This window comes from Heteronotia binoei, chromosome 18 (genome assembly GCF_032191835.1).
Source record: "Heteronotia binoei isolate CCM8104 ecotype False Entrance Well chromosome 18, APGP_CSIRO_Hbin_v1, whole genome shotgun sequence".
In the NCBI taxonomy this organism is placed as follows: Eukaryota; Metazoa; Chordata; class Lepidosauria; order Squamata; family Gekkonidae; genus Heteronotia; species Heteronotia binoei.
The window spans coordinates 3,845,165-3,865,029 of record NC_083240.1 but is presented as its reverse complement, the minus strand read 5'-3'; the positions used below and the strand labels follow the sequence as shown (position 1 = coordinate 3,865,029).

At 51.1% G+C, this 19,865-nt stretch overlaps 1 protein-coding gene across 1 annotated transcript in view; it reads left to right on the top strand.

Moving 5' to 3' along the window:
• Positions 1 to 18,854, top strand: part of DISP3 (dispatched RND transporter family member 3) — a 62,293-nt gene extending 43,439 nt beyond the window's left edge. Inside the window, exons 13-20 of the mRNA XM_060258766.1 lie at positions 4,722 to 4,852; positions 6,880 to 7,055; positions 7,180 to 7,306; positions 8,851 to 8,996; positions 12,666 to 12,825; positions 15,617 to 15,730; positions 16,805 to 16,971; positions 18,429 to 18,854. Of these exons, the coding sequence (XP_060114749.1) occupies positions 4,722 to 4,852; positions 6,880 to 7,055; positions 7,180 to 7,306; positions 8,851 to 8,996; positions 12,666 to 12,825; positions 15,617 to 15,730; positions 16,805 to 16,971; positions 18,429 to 18,791 (1,384 nt within the window). The 3' untranslated portion in view covers positions 18,792 to 18,854. The remainder of the gene's footprint in view (positions 1 to 4,721; positions 4,853 to 6,879; positions 7,056 to 7,179; positions 7,307 to 8,850; positions 8,997 to 12,665; positions 12,826 to 15,616; positions 15,731 to 16,804; positions 16,972 to 18,428) is intronic.
• The last annotated feature ends 1,011 nt before the right edge of the window (positions 18,855 to 19,865 follow it).

The following is a 19,865-nucleotide window of genomic DNA, read 5'->3' as shown; positions in this document are numbered from 1 at the left end:
GGACCGGTTCCATCCCTCGGGCCTTATGTTTGATACCCCAGTCCCTGGGAACCCCAGCTTTAGAGTTCAAAACCATATTCATAGCCCTTATGGGTTGCTTTTTGACATTAATTACATTTGGGGCTTTTTTTGTAGCAGAAACTCCTTTACATATCAGGCCGCACCTCCCTGATATAGCCAATCCCCCAAGAGCATACAGGGCTCTTAGTGCAGGGCCTGCTGTAAGCTCCAGGAGGATTGGCTTCATCAGGGGTGTGTAGCTTAATGTGCAAAGGTAGGGCTTTTTTGGTTGCAGAAACTCCTTTGCATATTAGGCCACACCTCCCTGATGTAGCCAATCCCCCAAGAGCTTACAGGGCTCTTAGTGCAGGGCCTGCTGTAAGCTCCAGGAGGATTGGCTACATCAGGGGTATGTGGCTTAATGTGCAAAGGTAGGGCTTTTTTTGTAGCAGAAACTCCTTTGCATATTAGGCCACACCTCCCTGATGTAGCCAATCCCCCAAGAGCTCACAGGGCTCTTAGTGCAGGGCCTGCTGTAAGCTCCAGGAAGATTGGCTACATCAGGTGTATGTGGCTTAATGTGCAAAGGTAGGGCTTTTTTTGTAGCAGAAACTCCTTTGCATATTAGGCCACACCTCCCTGATGTAGCCAATCCCCCAAGAGCTTACAGGGCTCTGAGTACAGGGCTTGCTGTAAGCTCCAGGAGGATTGGTTACATCAGAGGTGTGTGGCCTAATAGGCAAAGGAGTTCCTGCTACTAAGAAAGCCCTGATTGTATTATTTATAGCCCACATTTCTAACAGGGACTCAAGTCAGATTAGAAGTGTGTGTGTGTGTGCATGTAAACAAAAGCTTATAGCCAGAATTAAATGTGGTTGGTTTTAAGGTCCCACGGGATTCTAACTATCTTCTATTGCTTCAGACCAACCTGATGGCTTGCACATAATGAGCCAGTACAGTCACAAAAATGGGGCATTCAGTATCCAAGGCATGAGGATTTTAGAAGTCTGGAACAACCAGAAAGAACTGAAGCGAAGCCTAAGTATCCACAGGACACATTAGGCAGTACAGAAATTACTTAAATGGGATCCAACCTCCCATCAGCTCAACAGAGCAGTATAGATCACAATCTTTAATCTGGACTCCATGCATTTCAATACAGTTAAATGGGATCCCTCTTGCAATAATAATGTTGCCAATCCCCAGGTGGGGGCAGGGGATCCCCCAGTTTTGAGGCCCTCTCCCTGCTTCAGGGTCATCAGAAGGGGGGGGATGGAAGTGTCTGCTGGGCACTCCATTATTCCCTATGGAGATTGATGGAGAATTGATCCACAGGTATCTTGGGCTCTAGGAGGGCCTGTTTTCTGATGTAGAGGCACCATATTTGCAGCAAAGCAGCCAACAGCTCTCCTCAAAACACCCTCCGAGTTTCAAAAAGATTGAGCCGGGAGGTCCAATTCTATGAGCCCCCAAAGAAGATGCCCCTATCCTTCATGATTTCCAGTGCAGGGAAGGCATTTCAAAGGCGTGCGGTCCCTTTCAGTGTGGTGGCCAGAACTCCCTTTGGAGCTCCACCCGCAGAGTTCCCAGATATTTCTTGAATTGGACTTGGCAACCCTATGCAATAAAAGGAACAGAGCAGTGTAGACCACAAACCTTAATTATTTATCTAAAGAAGTTTGTAAACCACTCTGTGCAGTGTAACCCGATTCCCTGTGTGGAAAAACCTTCTTGGATAGTTAATTTTTGCATCATTTGCGGGAAGCCAGGAGAGCAGGAGCCCTCCTAACCACCTCGCTCAGTCCGCACCACCAGGCAGGAGGGATGGTGGCTCAGTGGTAGAGCATCTGCTTGGGAAGCAGAAGGTCCCAGGTTCAATCCCTGGCATCTCCAAAAAAGGGGCCAGGCAAATAGGTGTGAAAAACCTCAGCTTGAGACCCTGGAGAGCCGCTGCCAGTCTGAGAAGACAATACTGACTTTGATGGACCGAGGGTCTGATTCAGTATAAGGCAGCTTCATATGTTCATATGAGCCTCAGTAGTTGCAGCAATAAGATTCAGAGAGCCCTCTGCAGTCACGACCTGAGTTCAATCCCCATCGGAAGCTGGGTTTTCAGGTAGCCGGCTCCAGGTTGACTCAGCCTTCCATCCTTCCGAGGTCGGTCAAAGGAGTCCCCAGCTTGCTGGGAGGAAAGTGTAGATGACTGGGGAAGGCAATGGCAAACCACCCCATAAAAAGTCTGCTGTGAAAACGTTGTGAAAGCAACGTCACCCTAGAGTCAGAAGCGACTGGTGCTTGTGCAGGGGACTACCTTAAGAGCCCCATGGCGCAGAGTGGTCAAGCTGCAGTACTGTAGTCAGAGCCCTCTGCTCGCGACCTGAGTTCGATCCCGGCAGAAGCTGGGTTTTCAGGTAGCCGGCTCCAGGTTGACTCTGCCTTCCATCCTTCTGAGGTCTGTCAAAGGAGTCCCCAGCTTGCTGGGGTGGGGTGGGAAGCGTAGATGACTGGGGAAGGCCATGGCCATGGCAAACCACCCCATAAAAAGTCTGCCGTTGTGAAAGCAACGTCACCCCAGAGTTGGAAACGACTGGTGCTTGCACAGGGGACGACCTTGACCTTTTTTTGTCCTCCTCTGGAGGCTGTGCTGTGCTTTCACCTTGCCACAGCTCACAGCCTGGAGGATGATCCAGCCTCTGATGCCACCGATCTGACTTGTCCAGATGGTTCTGAAATGGGTTTAACTGGGAGCTGGTAAGTCTTTTCAGGTTCAGAACTGCAGCTTTTCCACAGAACTACAGCTCCCAAGATTGAGGGACTGGTTTAGTATATTTGTATTCTGCTTTTCTCCTGAAGATACACAGAGGTCGTTTTCGCACTCACCTTAATCAGCAGCGACAACCCTCTTCACCGCGCAGGATCTGCGCGGATTTCGCACTAATTGCCGCGGAGCACCCAGAAGATCCGGAAAGTCCCGGCGCTTTTGCGGCGCAAACAGAAACTGGTTTTTGGCGGTTTCCGTTTGCGCCGGGACTTTCCGGCTCTTCTGGGTGCTCCGCGGCAATTAGTGCGAAATCCGCGCAGATCCTGCGCGGTGAAGAGGGTCATCGCTGCTGATTAAGGTGAGTGCGAAAACGACCAGAGAAAACGACGTAGTTTTGAGCCAGAAAGACAGGGCAGGCTTTCAGTTGCCAAGCAGGTCTTCTGTCTCTGCAAACTAATCTTCTGCCCAGCTGCTAGCCCTCTGACCCTCAGGCTAAGAGCCAAAGGACAAGAGCCTTTGGCATGCCTAGATGAAGGGGGGGGGGGTGGAAATCTGCATAGAAAGCAGATGAAGCACAGAAAGGTACAGCTCACCTGCTGCTATCCGGCAGGATCTTCCCCAGTTCTTCTTCAGTTCCTTTGTTAGAAGCAAGGACATTTTAAGAAACTTCAGTTAAACAGGGGCATTGACGTACAAATTGAAAAGGCCCATTTGTTAAGAGTAACAAAAATGAATGGGTCAAAAGAAATTAAAAGAAGCAAACGCAAGAAAAGAACATATCTATCATCTGAATCTGATTTAAATCTACAAAGGTACATTTCTGTTCCTTAATTAGGTTATTTTTGCGATTAAGGCTCACGTATTTGACTACGGAGCCGTGCCACTATTAAGCTGCTGTTTTCATGTGCACCGCCGATTCCCCTGTATTTTATTCTCCTGATTTTGTGTTAAGTGCTGTTCTTCTCCGAATTCTGCAGATGGGACAGCGACTTGTTTTTTTAAGAAACAGCTTCTCTGACTTTAAAAGCTGTGTGAGAAGCTGAAATTAAGAACTGAGACTTTCCCTTGCTGTTTTGGAAAAAACTTTCTCTCCTACTAAGTTCTGTTGGAAAATGAATGGAACCTATGATAACTGTATCTAAAGGGGGATTTGTGTATTCATTTAATTTTATATCCAGGGGTCGCTTTGTAGAAAAATAGGTGGTGGGGCTCATCCAGGGACTGTTATGCAGCTGCACCTACCATTCAATGGGCAAGGTGGGGAGGAGGTAGGGTTGCCAATCCCCAGGTGGGGGCAGGGGATCCTCCGGTTTGGAGACCCTCCCCCGGCTTCAGGGTCGTCAGAAAGTGGGGGGAGGGGAGGGAAATGTCTGCTGGGAACTCTGTTATTCCCTATGGAGATTTATTCCCATAGAAAATCATGGAGAATTGATCTGCAGGTATCTGGGGCACTGGGGGTGGGGCTTTTTTTGGGGGTAGTGACACCAAATTTTCAGTACAGCATCTAGTACCTCTCCCCAAAATACCTCCCCCAAGTTTCAAAAAGATTGGACCAGGGGGTCCAATTCTATGAGCCCCAAAAGAAGGTGCCCCTATCCATTATTTCCTATGGAAGGAAGGAATTGAAAAGGTGTGCCGTCCCTTTAAATGTGATGGCCAGAACTCCCTTTGGAGTTCAATTATGCTTGTCACAGCCTTGATCTTGGCTCCACCCCTAACGTCTCCTGGCTCCACCCCCAAAGTCCCCAGATATTTCTTGAATTGGACTTGGCAACCCTAGGAGGAGGAAGGGGAAGCCTTAAAAGGTTCAGGAGCTGTGCTCCTGTGAGCTCCTGCTGAATCTAAGGCCTGCTTATATCCCACCCTACCCCGTGAGTGAACTAGAATAGTGCTGGAGCCAAAAGGAATGTGTAGCTTTTGCTGAGCGCTGTAGTCCATTAATCCCTCTTCTTCCTTTTAGGAAGCTCTATTTTGCTCAGTCACACAAGCCCCCGTATCATGGCAGAGTGTGCATGACGCCTCCCGGCTGCCTCCTGAGTTCTAGTCCAGACGGACCCAACAAAGGATTCTTGTTTGTACCCAGCGAGAAAGGTGAGTGGTGGAAATAAATCTTGGGTTGCTTTCAGCAGGGCTTTTTTTTTTTTTATAGCAGGAGCTCCTTTGCATATTAGGCCACACAGCCCTGCTGTAGCCAATCCTCCAAGAGCTTACAAGGCTCTTATTACAGGGCTTACTGTAAGCTCTTGGAGGATTGGCTACAGCAGGGGCGTATGGCCTAATATACAAAGGAGTTCCTGCTACAAAAAGCTCTGATTAGGCCACACCCTCTGATGTAGACAACCTCCTGGAGCTTACAGTAGGCCCTGTACTAAGAGCCCTGAAAGCTCTTGGAGGATTGGCTACATCGGGGGGTGTGTGTGTGGCCTAATATGCAAAGGAGTTCCTGCTACAAAAAAAGCCCTGGCTTTCAGTATTGTTTCCCACTTCTTGCATTTTCAAGAGATTAGGAAACTTCATCAAGACGGGTTCAGTACACTTTCCTTGTGAGGACCAATCACATTTATCTACAGATGTGTTCACCAAGTAATGCCATGAAACAGCGCTTCCGAAGAGCTCCCTCCAGTCTCGCTAGCAAGTTGCAAAACTTCAGATTTCCTTTTCTTCTTTGCTAACTGCAACTGTTAAAAGTATTCCCGCCAAATCCCCAAAGGCACCGATAGATACGCTTGGTTGGCCATTCTGCAAGCATCTTGGGGTATACAAAATATGGCTTGGATTTTGGACGGAGGAGAGTCAGGGCCAAATGACCCGATAGAGCTTCTAACCAACCCGCTCTGGGTTCTCCAGAGGAGTGGTTTGCCTCATTTTGGAGCTGGGCACACCTGGAATGCCCCATGGCGCAGAGCGGTAAAGTTGCAGTCCTGCAGTCCAAGTTCTGCTCACAACCTGAGTTCGATCCCGGCAGAAGCTGGGTTCAGGTAGTCGGTTCAAGGTTGACTCAGCCCTCCATCCTTCCGAGGTCGGTAAAATGAGTCCCCAGCTTGCTGGGGGCGGGGAAGCATAGATGATTAGGGAAGGCAATGGCAAACCACCCCGTTAAAAAGTCGTGATGTGACATCACCCCAGAGTCGGAAGCAACTGGTGCTTGCGCGGGGGACTACCTTTACCTTTTTATGCCTGGAATACTGCACGAGCATCTTCAAAACAGGGCAAATAACTTCTTCTGGAGCCATTTTGGTTCGGAGAAATGGTTCAGGCAGGAAGCCAGGAGCCTCTCCTCCACCACACCACAGTCCTGAGCCGAACCGGTCCCCCAAGACGTCCCCACGAGACAATGTCATGTCTTCTTGGGCTGATGATGTACTAGATTCTGCAGGGAGCTCTTTCTCCTCTTCTCAGGAGGTTCCCTGGGACTCACTGTCTCTTCAGCAGGGGTCGTTTTGTGGGAAAATAGGTGTCAGAGTTCATTAGCCTAACTCATTAGCATGTCCCACCCCCCACACACCAGCCAAAAGTAACCTGACGCAAGAAAGGAGAGCCCCGGGCAAGCGAGGCCTGCTTGGGCTAGCTAGAGACCCAACCTGCCGAAGCAGGCCTCGCTTGCCTGAGGCTCCCCTTGGCAGCCCCGCCACAGTCAAAAGGCCAGCAAGCTACCCACCACCCAAAATCACATAAGAAGTAGAGAAAGGGTGGTGCGAGCTTCTCCAGGGGTTAATGAGGGCTTCTGGGGATGCAGCAAAGCCCCTGATGGCTGGCTGGCTGGCTGCCTCCTTTCCTAATCCAGGGATTGTTATGCAGCTGCACCTCCTATTCAATGAACAAGGTAGGTGGGGAGGAGGGGGAACCCTCAGAAAGGTTCAGGAGCTGCGTTCCTGTGAGCTGCTGCTGAATTCAAGGCCTGCTCTTCAGAGCTCATCGATGTGCACAGCTGTTTTTCTTTTTTCTTTTTCTGGGGGAAGAAAACGACATGCAAGAGATAAGTCGGAAACACAAGGGTATCTTCCCCAGTTTAGATTTCCTGGTGATGGCTCCGTGCAGAGGGAGGCAAAGGGGGACACTCCGTAGAAATAGACAGGTTTTATGCAATCCTAACTACTTCCTTTATCTCTCCTCTGCAGCCTCTCCCAAAGTCAAGCTTTCAGTCACTTCTGGATTCAACCCTTGCGGGAGTTCTGGCTGCGGGAAGCCAGCCGTGCGTCCCTTGGTGGACACGGGGGCCATGGTGTTTGTGGTGTTCGGAATACTAGGAGTGAACCGCACCCGGCACATGGACAACCACGTCATCGGGGATATGGTACACAGGTCTTCCTGCACGGGTGGGTGGGAAAAGCGGACCCCTTCACTGCCCGTCCTCCCCTTGGCCAAACTTGTATTGTCTCATGTGGTTCTGTCCTGCTGCTTTTGTCTCCTTGCGAAAGGGCAGCGTCATCTACGATGAGAGATTCGACCTCTTCAAAGAGATTGGCAACTTGTGTCGGATCTGTAAGGCCATTGCTGGGAATGCTGAGCTGGTCAAGCCCGGAGGAGCCCAGTGCTTGCCCTCGGGTAGGTCCTCATCAGGCCTCTGGGGTGAAATTTTGGTGGGGGGGGCGTGGAGCCATTGCGAGCCAGTTTGGTGTAGCGGTTAAGTGTGCAGACACCTGTCCGAGAGGACCAGGTTTGTTTCCTTGCTCCTCCGCTTGCACCTTCTGCAATGGCCCTGGGTCAGCCATAGCTCTTGCAGAGCTGTCCTTGAAAGGGCAGCTACTGTAAGAGCTCTCTCAGCCCCATCCTCCTCACAGGGTGTCGGTTGCGGGAGTGGAAGGTAATGGAGATTGTGAGTTGCTCTGAGATTCAGAGTGGAAAGCAGGGTAAAAATCTGTTGTCGTCATCATCTTCTTCTTCTTCTTCTTCTTCTTCTTCTTTCTTTTTCTTCCTTCTTCTTCCTTCTTTCTTTTTCTTCCTTCTTCCTTCTTCTTTCTTTTTCTTCCTTCTTCTTCCTTCTTCTTTCTTCTTCTTCTTCCTTCTTCTTCTTTCTTCTTCCTTCTTCTTCTTCCTTCTTTCTTCTTTCTTTCTTCTTCCTTCTTCTTCCTTCTTCTTCTTTATTCTTCCTTCTTCTTCCTTCTTCTTTCTTCTTCCTTCTTTCTTCTTCTTCCTTCTTCTTCTTTATTCTTCCTTCTTCTTTCTTCTTCTTCTTCTTCCTTCTTCTTCCTTCTTCTTCTTCTTCCTTTTGTCCCATGGTTCACAACTGGAACACATACACTGAGGTCCTCTAAGATCGGTGGTGGTGGGAAGAGCCATCAAGTGGCAGCCAACTTATATCTACCCTGTAGGGTTTTCGAGGCAAGAGACATTCAGAGGTGGTTTGCCATCTCCTGCCTCTGCGTAGCATCCCTGAACTTCTTTGGTGGGCTCCCATCCAAGTTGTAACCAGGCTTAGCTTCTAGGATCTGATGAGATCGGTCTAGCCTGGCCCATCCAGGTCAGGACAGATGAACAGAGGTGGCTTGCCATTGCCTGCCTCTGCATTGCAACCCCTGGACTTGCTTGGCGATCTTGCATCCAAGGACTGACCAGGGGCTTTTTTGGAAGCAGGAGCTCCTTTGCATATTAGGCCACACCCCCTGGATGTAGGCGATCCTCCAAGAGCTGACGGGGCTCTTCTTACAGGGCCTACTGTAATCTCTTGGAGGACTGGCTACATCCGGGGGGGTTGGCCTAATATGCAAAGGAGTTCCTGCTACAAACAAGGCCCTGAGGCCCAGGGCAGCTCCACTTTGTTTTCAAGACCTGCTGGGTGCAGGCTCTCCTGGGCCATCCAAGTCAGGCTGTTCTGTGATTGTCCCCACCAACATTAACTTTGGAATGGAATATCTTGGTTTTTCATTTGAAAAACACAAAGGGAGTGGCTGATTCAAGACCCCAAAATAAATACTTGTGTTCCGTGTCCTTCAGAGAAACAATACCCTGAAATCAATCCAAGTTAACCTCCAATGTGTGGACAAAACACTCTGGATATTTTTTTTTTCAGGCTTCAGCAAGATTTTCTGTTCTGCTCTGGCCTTGGCTGTTCCGGATTGTGTGAAAAAAGGCTGTCTGTCTCGTTGCAGGCTACAGCATCTCCTCCTTCCTTCAGAGGCTCCACCCGGAGTGTAAGAATCTTCCGGAGCCAAACCTTCTTCCTGGTCAGCTCTCCCATGGGGCAGTGGGTGTGAAAGATGGGAAAGTACAGTGGATTTCCATGGCCTTCGAGTCAGTGAGTGTCCCCCCACCTTGTTTCCATTGCCCAATTCTTGTGCCTTGAAGGGGTTTGGGGCCTTCCTTATTAGGTTTGCCAAGTCCCCCGCAGCCTCTGATGACATCATCACACCAGCGACATCACGCGCCAGCCACTCTAGGAGCTTCTGGGAAAACTCTATGGTTTTCCCAGACGCCCTAGCAATTTGGAAGGGAAAACTCTGTGGTATAATAAATACCGTAGAGTTTTCCCTCCCAAACTGCTAGAGCATCCAGGAAAACCATAGAGTGATGCCATCACACTGTCGACATCGGGGAAGGATCCCACCCCCCCGCCGGCCCAATTCGGGCTGGTGGGTTGGGAACCTCCGGGGCGGGGGAACCCCTGCTCGGTCCAGGAACTTGGCATCCCCATTCCTTAATCTGAGAGCCAGTTTAGTGTAGTGGTTAAGAGCAGCAGACTCTAATCTGGGGAAATGGGTTTGATTCCCCATTCCTCCACATGCAGCCAGCTGGATGACCTTGGGTCAGTCACTGTTCTCTCAAAAGTAGCTTTTCAAAAGCACTCTCCCAGCCCCACCTACCTCACAAGGTGCCTGTTGTGGGGGAGAGGAAGGGAAGGAGATTGTAAGTTGCTCCAAGACTCCACTGGGTAGTAAAAAGTGGGGTATAAACCCAACTCCTCTTCTTCTTCTTCCTCCTCCTCCTCCTTCCCCCAAAAGGAAGCAGGGATGCTCATGCCAAATGTGTAGCGATTTCATCTTTTGAAGGGCTTTCAAGGGGCAAGCAAGTTTCTCGCCCAGATTTGTGCTGGTTCAGTATCTAGAAGATGTCCCAAGTGTCCAGGCCAAAATGACTCCCTGTCTCTCTTCCACCCGCCCACCCACCACAGTTCAAGAACCTACATCACCCCCTCCCAGGCACAGTTGAGAAGGTGCTGAGTTGCTCCAGGCCACCGGCTGTCTAATGGCTGAGTCCAGCTGGCCCATTCAGGTTCAAGCTTAATCAAAGCTTCAATCTGATATTCTAGCCAGTTTGGTGTAGTGGTTAAGTGTGCAGACTCTTATCTGGGAGAACCGGGTTTGATTCCCCACTCCTCCACTTGCACCTGCTAAGATGGCCTTGGGTCAGCCATAGCTCTGGCAGAGGTTGTCCTTGAAAGGGCAGCTGCTGTGAGAGCCCTCTCAGCCCCACCCACCTCACAGGGTGTCTGTTGTGGGGGAGGAAGGTAAAGGAGATTGTGAGCCGCTCTGAGACTCTTCGGAGTGGAGGGCGGGATATAAATCCAATATCATCTTCTTCTTCTAATATTCAAGTGGGGTCTGATCTGCAGATATCTAAATCTGCAGACTGGGACTATGCTGACCGCAAACAAATAGTTCTGCAAACTTGGACATTAAAAAAAATTGCACCGAGGGTTTTTTTTAGTTCTCCCTCCAAAACAATAACGTCGTCTGTCCCTGTGCAGACAATGGACTTATTTCCTTTGGAGCACCCTTCCAGAAGCCATCAGGGCCCTGCGGGAATTTATTGCAGTTCTGCAGTGCTTGCAAGACTGAGCTGTTTTGGATGGCGTAGAACATCTCACGGGAGAGGGCTGCCGCCACATCTGGATCCATAGCGCTTTGATTGCTAACTGCCCAGGATCTGCGCGCGCGAGAAAGGAAATATTACATGATCCGCCTGAAGTAGCACCGTCGTCGTTTATATGATTGTTTTCTTGTTTTAATACTGTCTTTGTTTACTATTTCAGAGGTGGACAACAGTGGCTCTCTAGATGTTTTCTGCCTACAACTACCATCAGCCCCAGCCAGCAGCCATGCTGGCTGGGGCTGATGGGAGCTGTAGGCAGAAAACATCTGGAGAGCTACCGTTGGCGACCCCTGGTCTATTTTATGCTGTTAGTCGCCTTGCGTCTGTACAGAATGGACGGGATATAAATAGAACGTCGATAAATAAAATAAAAATAAATAAATAAATAAAAATTTCTGAGTCCTGGAGGAGTCCAGGGTCTGAACATATATGAACATAAGAAGCTGCCTTATACTGAATCAGACCTTTGGTCCATCAAAGTCAGTATTGTCTTCTCAGACTGGCAGCGGCTCTCCAGGGTCTCAAGCTGAGGTTTTTCACACCTATTTGCCTGGACCCTTTTTTGGAGATGCCGGGGATTGAACCTGGGACCTTCTGCTTCCCAAGCAGATGCTCTACCACTGAGCCACCGTGCCTCCCTGGGTCTCTGCCCGGCCTGGCTGTGGTGGTGGCAGCGTCTGAGCAGCCGCTGTGCTCCCAGACTTCACAGCCCCTGCAGCCAGGCCAGAAGCAGCTGAGGGAATCTGGTGTCATGCCTGGGCTCAACATGTAGGTGGGGAGGAAGTGGGATCCCCCCCCCCTCCGAATTTCGCATATCCCTGCTTGCTTAAATCTAATAATATCAAGCAGCGTATCCCTAACTCTGCAGGACGCTGGCTGGGCAGGGAGAGAGAAAAAGACCTATTTCTTTTTATTTATTTATTTAGTAGACTTATATCCCACCCTTTTCTGTAACGGGCTCAGGGTGGATTACAACATAAATTGAACAATAAAAAGCTACAATTTACATTTAAAACGATACGATAAAAAGCAAAACGACAGAACAATAAAACAAAATAAAGGGCGTTATCAGTAGGTGGGCAAGGCAGTTGGTCCCCTTCCCGGAGCACGGCGACCTGGCAACAGTGATCCATGCAACGGTCACCTCGAGGCTGGACTACTGTAATGTCCTCTACATGGGGCTGCCCTTGTGCCGAACCCAGAAGTTGCAGCTAGTGCAGAACGCGGCCGCTCAGCTGTTATTGGGGCTTCCAAGGCGGGAGCACATTCAGCCGGGACTCCGGGAACTGCACTGACTGCCAGTAGTATACCGGGTTCATTACAAGGTGCTGGTTATTTCCTTTAAAGCCCTGTATGGCTGAGGACCTGCCTACCTTAGGGACCGTCTCTCCCCACATGTTCCCCAGAGAGTACTTAGATCGGGATCTCATCTGTTAGTAATCCCCGGGCTGAAGGAGGCCCAATTGAAATCAACTAGAGACAGGGCCTTCTCAATCATAGCCCCCTGCTGGTGGAACTGACTTCCTGATGAGATGAGAGCCTTGCAGAACCTGATGCAGTTCTGCAAGGCCTGTAAGACTGTCCTCTTCCGGCTGGCATACAATTGACTGGCACCGGTATTTAAGAGCTGTAGAAGAAGGCCATCGCCATCAGAACAGCACCAACTTAATAGTCTGTTTTTCTGTTTTAATTGTTTTAACCATTTTATTTTATTGCCGAATGTGTATTTTCAATACCTATTACTTTGATTGTTTCTGGGATTTTATGTTGTAAGCCGGCCTGAGCCTACTTCGGCGGGGAGGGCTGGGTATAAATCAAATCAAATAATAAATAATAAATAAATAAAATAAAGATACAGCAGCTTTTGGCCCCAGAAAAGCGATGGTGTTAATAATAAGATGCAGCACCATAATAAGCACCATAATGAAGCATGACGTCACAACAAGGGAGGCCAACTGATGGAACAGTTGCTGGAACAGGGCACCCGCTGCCTCAACCGAAAACCTAAGAGAGGGAGTGTTTCTCTGTGTGTGAATCTCCGAGTCCATCACGTGGCCAAGCTTCTTTCCTAGCCCTCTCCCTCTTCCCCTTCCAGACCACCTACAAGGGGAAATCCTCCTTCCAGACCTACTCGGACTATCTCAAGTGGGAATCTTTCCTGCAAGACCAGCTGCGTCTCTTTCCCGAGGACTCGGCCTTGCGCCAGGGCTTTCAGACCTGCGAGCACTGGAAGCAGATCTTCATGGAGATCATAGGCAGGTGGCCTTCTGTCTTCCTGCCCCCCTCCCTCTCCGCTGGCCAAGTTTTCAAGGCAAGAAACACTCGGAGGTGGCTGGCCATTGCCCCCCTCTCTGCGCAGCCACCCTCGACTTCCTTGGTGGTCTCCCATCTAAGTGGTGACCAGCTTGGATTCCGAGATCTGATAGGATCACACCAGCCTACGCTGCACAGTGACAGAGAGCCAGTTCGGTGTAGTGGTTAAGTGTGCAGTCTCTTATCTGGGAGAACAGGGTTCGATTCCCCAGTCCTCCACTTGCACCTGCTGGAATGGCCTTGGGGCAGCCATAGTGGTGAAGTGAGCGGACTCTTATCTGGGAGAACCAGGTTTGATTCCCCACTCCTCCACTTGCACCTGCTGGAATAGCCTTGGGGCAGCCATAGTGGTGAAGTGAGCGGACTCTTATCTGGGAGAACCGGGTTTGATTCCCCAGTCCTCCACTTGCACCTGCTGGAATGGCCTTGGGTCAGCCATAGGGGTGAAGTGAGCGGACTCTTATCTGGGAGAACCGGGTTTGATTCCCCAGTCCTCCACTTGCACCTGCTGGAATGGCCTTGGGTCAGCCATAGGGGTGAAGTGAGCGGACTCTTATCTGGGAGAACCGGGTTTGATTCCCCAGTCCTCCACTTGCACCTGCTGGAATGGCCTTGGGGCAGCCATAGTGGTGAAGTGAGCGGACTCTTATCTGGGAGAACCGGGTTTGATTCCCCACTCCTCCGCTTGCACCTGCTGGAATGGCCTTGGGTCAGCCATAGTGGTTAAGTGAGCGGACTCTTATCTGGGAGAACCAGGTTTGATTCCCCACTCCTCCACTTGCACCTGCTGGAATGGCCTTGGGTCAGCCATAGTGGTTAAGTGAGCGGACTCTTATCTGGGAGAACCAGGTTTGATTCCCCACTCCTCCACTTGCACCTGCTGGAATGGCCTTGGGTCAGCCATAGTGGTTAAGTGAGCGGACGCTTATCTGGGAGAACCAGGTTTGATTCCCCACTCCTCCACTTGCACCTGCTGGAATGGCCTTGGGTCAGCCATAGTGGTTAAGTGAGCGGACTCTTATCTGGGAGAACCGGGTTTGATTCCCCACTCCTCCACTTGCACCTGCTGGAATGGCCTTGGGTCAGCCATAGTGGTTAAGTGAGCGGACTCTTATCTGGGAGAACCGGGTTTGATTCCCCACTCCTCCCCTTGCAGCTGCTGGAATGGCCTTGGGTCAGCCATAGTGGTTAAGTGAGCGGACGCTTATCTGGGAGAACCGGGTTTGATTCCCCACTCCTCCCCTTGCAGCTGCTGGAATGGCCTTGGGTCAGCCATAGTGGTTAAGCGAGTGGACTCTTATCTGGGAGAACAGGGTTTGATTCCCCACTCCTCCACTTGCAGCTGCTGGAATGGCCTTGGGTCAGCCATAGTGGTGAAGTGAGCGGACTCTTATCTGGGAGAACCGGGTTTGATTCCCCACTGCTCCACTTGCAGCTGCTGGAATGGCCTTAGGTCAGCCATAGTGGTTAAGTGTGTGGACTCTTATCTGGGAGAACAGGGTTTGATTCCCCACTCCTCCACTTGCAGCTGCTGGAATGGCCTTGGGTCAGCCATAGTGGTTAAGTGTGTGGACTCTTACCTGGGAGAACCAGGTTTGATTCCCCACTCCTCCACTTGCAGCTGCTGGAATGGCCTTAGGTCAGCCATAGTGGTTAAGTGTGAGAACTCTTATCTGAGAGAACCGGTTTGATTCCCCACTCCTCCACTTGCAGCTGCTGGAATGGCCTTGGGTCAGCCATAGTGGTTAAGTGAGTGGACTCTTATCTGGGAGAACCAGGTTTGATTCCCCACTCCTCCACTTGCAGCTTCTGGAATGGCCTTAGGTCAGCCATAGTGGTTAAGTGTGCGGACTCTTAACTGGGAGAACAGGGTTTGATTCCCCACTCCTCCACTTGCAGCTGCTGGAATGGCCTTGGGTCAGCCATAGTGGTTAAGTGTGTGGACTCTTATCTGGGAGAACCAGGTTTGATTCCCCACTCCTCCACTTGCAGCTGCTGGAATGGCCTTAGGTCAGCCATAGTGGTGAAGTGAGCGGACTCTTATCTGGGAGAATTGAGTTTGATTCCCCACTCCTCCACTTGCAGCTGCTGGAATGGCCTTGGGTCAGCCATAGTGGTTAAGTGTGTGGACTCTTATCTGGGAGAACTGGGTTTGATTCCCCACTCCTCCATTTGCAGCTGCTAGCATGGCCTTGGGTTAGCCATAGCTCTGGCAAAGGTTGTCCTTGAAAGGGCAGCTGCTGTGAGAGCTCTCTCAGCCCCACCCACCTCATAGGGTGTCTGTTGTGGGGAAGGTAGATAAAGGAGATTGTGAGCTGCTCTGAGACTCTGAGATTCAGAGTGGAGGGTGGGATAGAAATCCAATATCTTCTTCTTCTCTACACCAGTTTGGTGTAGTGGTTAAGTGTGCGGACTCTTACCTGGGAGAACCGGGTTGGATTCCCCACTCCTCCCCTTGCAGCTGCTGGAATGGCCTTGGGTCAGCCAGAGCTCCTTCACAGTTGTCCTTGAAAGGGCAGCTTCTGGGAGAGCCCTCTCAGCCCCACCCGCCTCACAGGGTGTCTGTTGTGGGGGGAGACGATATAGGAGATTGTAAGCCGCTCTGAGTCTCTGATTCAGAGAGAAGGGCAGGGTATAAATCTGAAGTCTTCTCCTTCTTCTAATGACGCTTCTTGGTCAGCAGTTGTCAATGGGAAGAAATGCATCTCACTCCTTTTCGCCTTCTCCCGCCAGGTGTGCAAAGTGCCTTGTACGGCCTCATCCTGTCGCTGGCGATCTGCGTGGCTGCGGTGGCTGTCTTCACCACTCACGTCCTCCTCTTGCTTCCAGTTTTGCTCACCATTTTAGGTATGGAAGGCGGAGCTCTGCCCCTACGAGTCTTGCCACCATTTTACCAACTGGCATACTGAGGCGTTTGTATGGGTGGCTCTCCCGTGGAGGCCCAGAAGAGAAGCCAACCTCTGAAGGTGCCCAGTCTCAATGGATTCTGGTTGGCCCCCAAGCCAGTAAATTGGATGCTGTTCCTTGGACAATTAGAGCCTGATTATGGAGTCACGGGTGGGGGGGGGGAGGGCTGTATTGTAAGCCGCCCTGAGCCTGCCTGGTGGGGAGGATGGGGTATAAATTTAATAAAACCTAAACCTGTATGTAACTAAGATAGTGAATTATCTAAATTTGAATGTGTTAATTTTAGAGTCATTGGCTGCTTTCAACTTGTAAGTTGCTGTAATTATAATGGCCGATGGCTTTACGCAGTACATTTTACTACTACTACTAATGCTACAGTAAAGTATATAAAGGGGAGGGATGGTGGCTCAGTGGTAGAGCATCTGCTTGGTAAGCAGAAGGTCCCAGGTTCAATCCCCGGCATCTCCAACAAAAAAGGGTCCAGGCAAATAGGTGTGAAAAACCTCCGCTTGAGACCCTCGAGAGCTGCTGCCAGTCTGAGTAGACAAGACTGACTTGGATGGACCATGAGAGGTCTGATTCAGTAGAAGGCAGCTTCAGATGTTCATGGGGAGGGATGGTGGCTCAGTGGCAGAGCATCTGCATGGTAAGCAGAAGGTCCCAGGTTCAATCCCCGGCATCTCCAACTAAAAAGGGTCCAGGCAAATAGGTGTGAAAAACCTCAGCTTGAGACCCTGGAGAGCCGCAACCAGTCTGAGTAAGCAATACTGACTTTGATGCACCAAAGAGGGTGTGATTCAGTAGAAGGCAGCTTCATAGGCTCATACCCTCCTAGGCTGCTTTAAGCTCTGCTAGCAGGGAAAAGAGAGGCCCAGCCTGGCATAGAAGAACAACAGAGTCTTGCCTGTCAGGACTTAAGGGGTGAGAATCCAAACAAGGAGGGGTCATTTCCATGTTGACCTGGAAGAGGGTGTGTTTTAGGGGAAAGATGACCCGTTTCTCTCCCTCTTGCAGGAGTCGTGTGCCTTGTGGTGACCATCATGTACTGGTCCGGCTGGGAGATGGGGGCGGTGGAAGCCATCTCTCTCTCCATCCTGGTCGGCTCCTCAGTCGACTACTGCGTGCACCTGGTGGAAGGATACCTTCTAGCAGGGGAGAACCTGCCCCTTCACCTGGCAGAGGTGAGCCAGGGGCTTCTAGCCTCACAGGGAGCCTGCAGGATGACGACGACGGTTGGATTTATATCCCATCCTCCACTCTGAGTCTCAAAGCGACTCACCATCTCCTTTCCCTTCCTCCCCCACAGACACCCTGTGAGATAGGCAGGGCTGAGAGAGCCCTCACAGCAGCTGCCCTTTCAAGGACAACTCTGCGAGAGCTATGGCTGACCCAAAGCCATTCCGGCAGCTGCAAGTGGAGGAGTGGGGAATCAAACCTGGTTCTCCCAGATAAGAGTCTGCACATTTAACCACTATGGCTATCCCAAGGCCATTTCAGCAGCTGCAAGTGGAGGAGTGGAGAATCAAACCCGGTTCTCCCAGATAAGAGTCCGCACACTTAACCACTATGGCTGCCCCAAGGCCATTCCAGCAGCTGCAAGTGGAGGAGTGGGGAATCAAACCCAGTTCTCCCAGATAAGAGTCCGCACACTTAGCCACTATGGCTGCCCCAAGGCAATTCCAGCAGCTGCAAGTGGAGGAGTGGGGAATCAAACCCAGTTCTCCCAGATAAGAGTCCGCTCACTTCACCACTATGGCTGCCCCAAGGCAATTCCAGCAGCTGCAAGTGGAGGAGTGGGGAATCAAACCCCGGTTCTCCCAGATAAGAGTCCGCTCACTTCACCACTATGGCTGCCCCAAGGCCATTCCAGCAGGTGCAAGTGGAGGAGTGGGGGAATCAAACCCGGTTCTCCCCGGATAAGAGTCTGCACACTTCACCACTACACCAGACTGGCCCGGGGCCCCTAAAGGCATGGAGGCCCATAGGCCAGTGTCTACTTGGCTTAATTGTTAACCCGGTTCTGAGGTTCTGTCAGAGCTCTCTCAGCTCCACCTACCTCACAGGATGTCTGGTGTGGGGAGAGGAAGGGAAAGGAGACTGTAAGACACTGAGACTCCTTCGGGTAGTGAAGGGCAGGGTATAAATCCAATCCCTTCTCTTCTTTTTCCAATGAAAGTATTAAAAGCCTTTGTAAGAAAGGTCTTTACCCACTTGGTTCAAAGGAGGAGAATCGCTTTCCTGGTGCCACAGGCCTCCTCTGCTGACGCTGCTGATTTGACATTTCAGAAGTGGGTCTCAAAGTCTGTAGTAGTTTTATAAATAGGACAGTAACTCGGGGTGGGGCGGGGGGGAGAGAAAACAACAAAGCAAGGCCGCGAGCAAGTAAACGCCAGTTCTTGCAGGCTGCAAGAGAGATGTCTTTTATGTGTTTGTATATATATATATAAAGATGTGTGGCTAAGTGACTCACCAAAGAGCTTAAAATGTCTCTCCTAATGATGTTTTGCCTTCCACCTGCCAACCGTGTTGTCGGCTGTTTTTCTCGGCTTCTGTCGGCACGCGGCGCCGCCCGCTTCTCTGCCTCCGCTCGTCTGTAACTCCTGTTCTCTTGTCTGCCCCCTCAATCCCTCCTCCGCAGGACGCCAGCTCCAGCCGCCAGTGGCGCACCCTCGAGGCCATCCGCCACGTGGGCGTGGCCATCGTCTCCAGCGCCGTCACCACGGTCATCGCCACCGTCCCCCTCTTCTTCTGCATCATCGCCCCGTTTGCCAAGTTCGGCAAGATCGTGGCCCTCAACACCGGCGTCTCCATCGTCTACACCCTGACTGTGAGCACCGCTCTGCTGAGCATCATGGGTCCCGCAGCCTTCACCCGCAGCCGGACTTCCTTCCTCAAGGCCCTGGCCGGAGTGCTGCTGGCCGGGGTGGCGGGGCTCTGCGTTGGTCTGGGGCTATTGAGAAGCGGATTCAAGATCCCCCTCCCCAACGGGACGGTCCTATAGTTCTAACCCCCCCACCCCAAAAAAGGCCCCGCAACCTCTTTCAATTTCCTTTTCCTTCCCCCTTTTCTTTTGAAACTGGAGGATGGCAGGAACCCTGAGAGATCAAACGCTAGAAGGTGGAAATGCGTCAGGAAGAATTTGGGGACTTGCTCTTTCTTCCCGTTTGCAATTTCCTGGGTGTCCATTTGTGCACAGGGTGAGCCCCTGCATGCGGGCATGGATGGGTGCACAGAGAATGCCGGATGACTTGAAAGGCTCGCAGCCTCCATCGCCTTCCTCTTGGCTTGGCCTTCCCACTTCGATCCCCTCCCTTTCTCTCTCTCTCCAGGCGACTGGAATCTCTCTTCCTTTGGGCAGGAGTAGGGGAGAAGGGAGGTGGAGGAGAATGTGGGTCAAACTTGCACGTTCTTGTGGAGCCCTGTGGTTCGATCCTCCCCCCAGTGCCTAACTTAGCCTCAAAAAGCAGCCACAACAGAAGGAGGTGTGGAATGAGATCAGAGTGCTGGAGAAGGTTGGGGTGGTGGGGGGGTAATACTTCCCTCTGTGATGTTTCCCTGATCAAAACTGCCTTCCCCCTCCCCCCCAAAAAAGAGGCTGGTTTAAGTCCTGGGAGTGGTGGAGAATCCAGTCAAGGTTCAGTTGACTTCTAGCAACCTCTGGTTAGGTTTTCAAGACAAGAGAGGAACAGAGGTGGTTTGCCATTGCCTTCCTCTGCGTAGCAACCCAGGACTTAAGAAGGATATAGACAAGCTGGAACGGGTCCAGAGGAGGGCGACGAAGATGGCGAGGGGTCTGGAGACCAAGTCCTATGAGGAAAGGTTGAAGGAGCTGGGCATGTTTAGCCTGGAGAGCAGGCGGCTGAGAGGTGATAGGATCACCATCTTCAAGTACTTGAAGGGCTGTCCTAGAGAGGATGGTGTGGAATTGTTTTCTGTGGCCCCAGAAGGTAGGACCAGAACCAATGGGTTGAAATTAAATCAAAAGAGTTTCTGGGCGTTTTCGCACTGACCTTAATCGGCAGCGACGTCCCAGGATCTGCGCGGATTTCGCACCAATTGCTGCGGAGCACCCGGA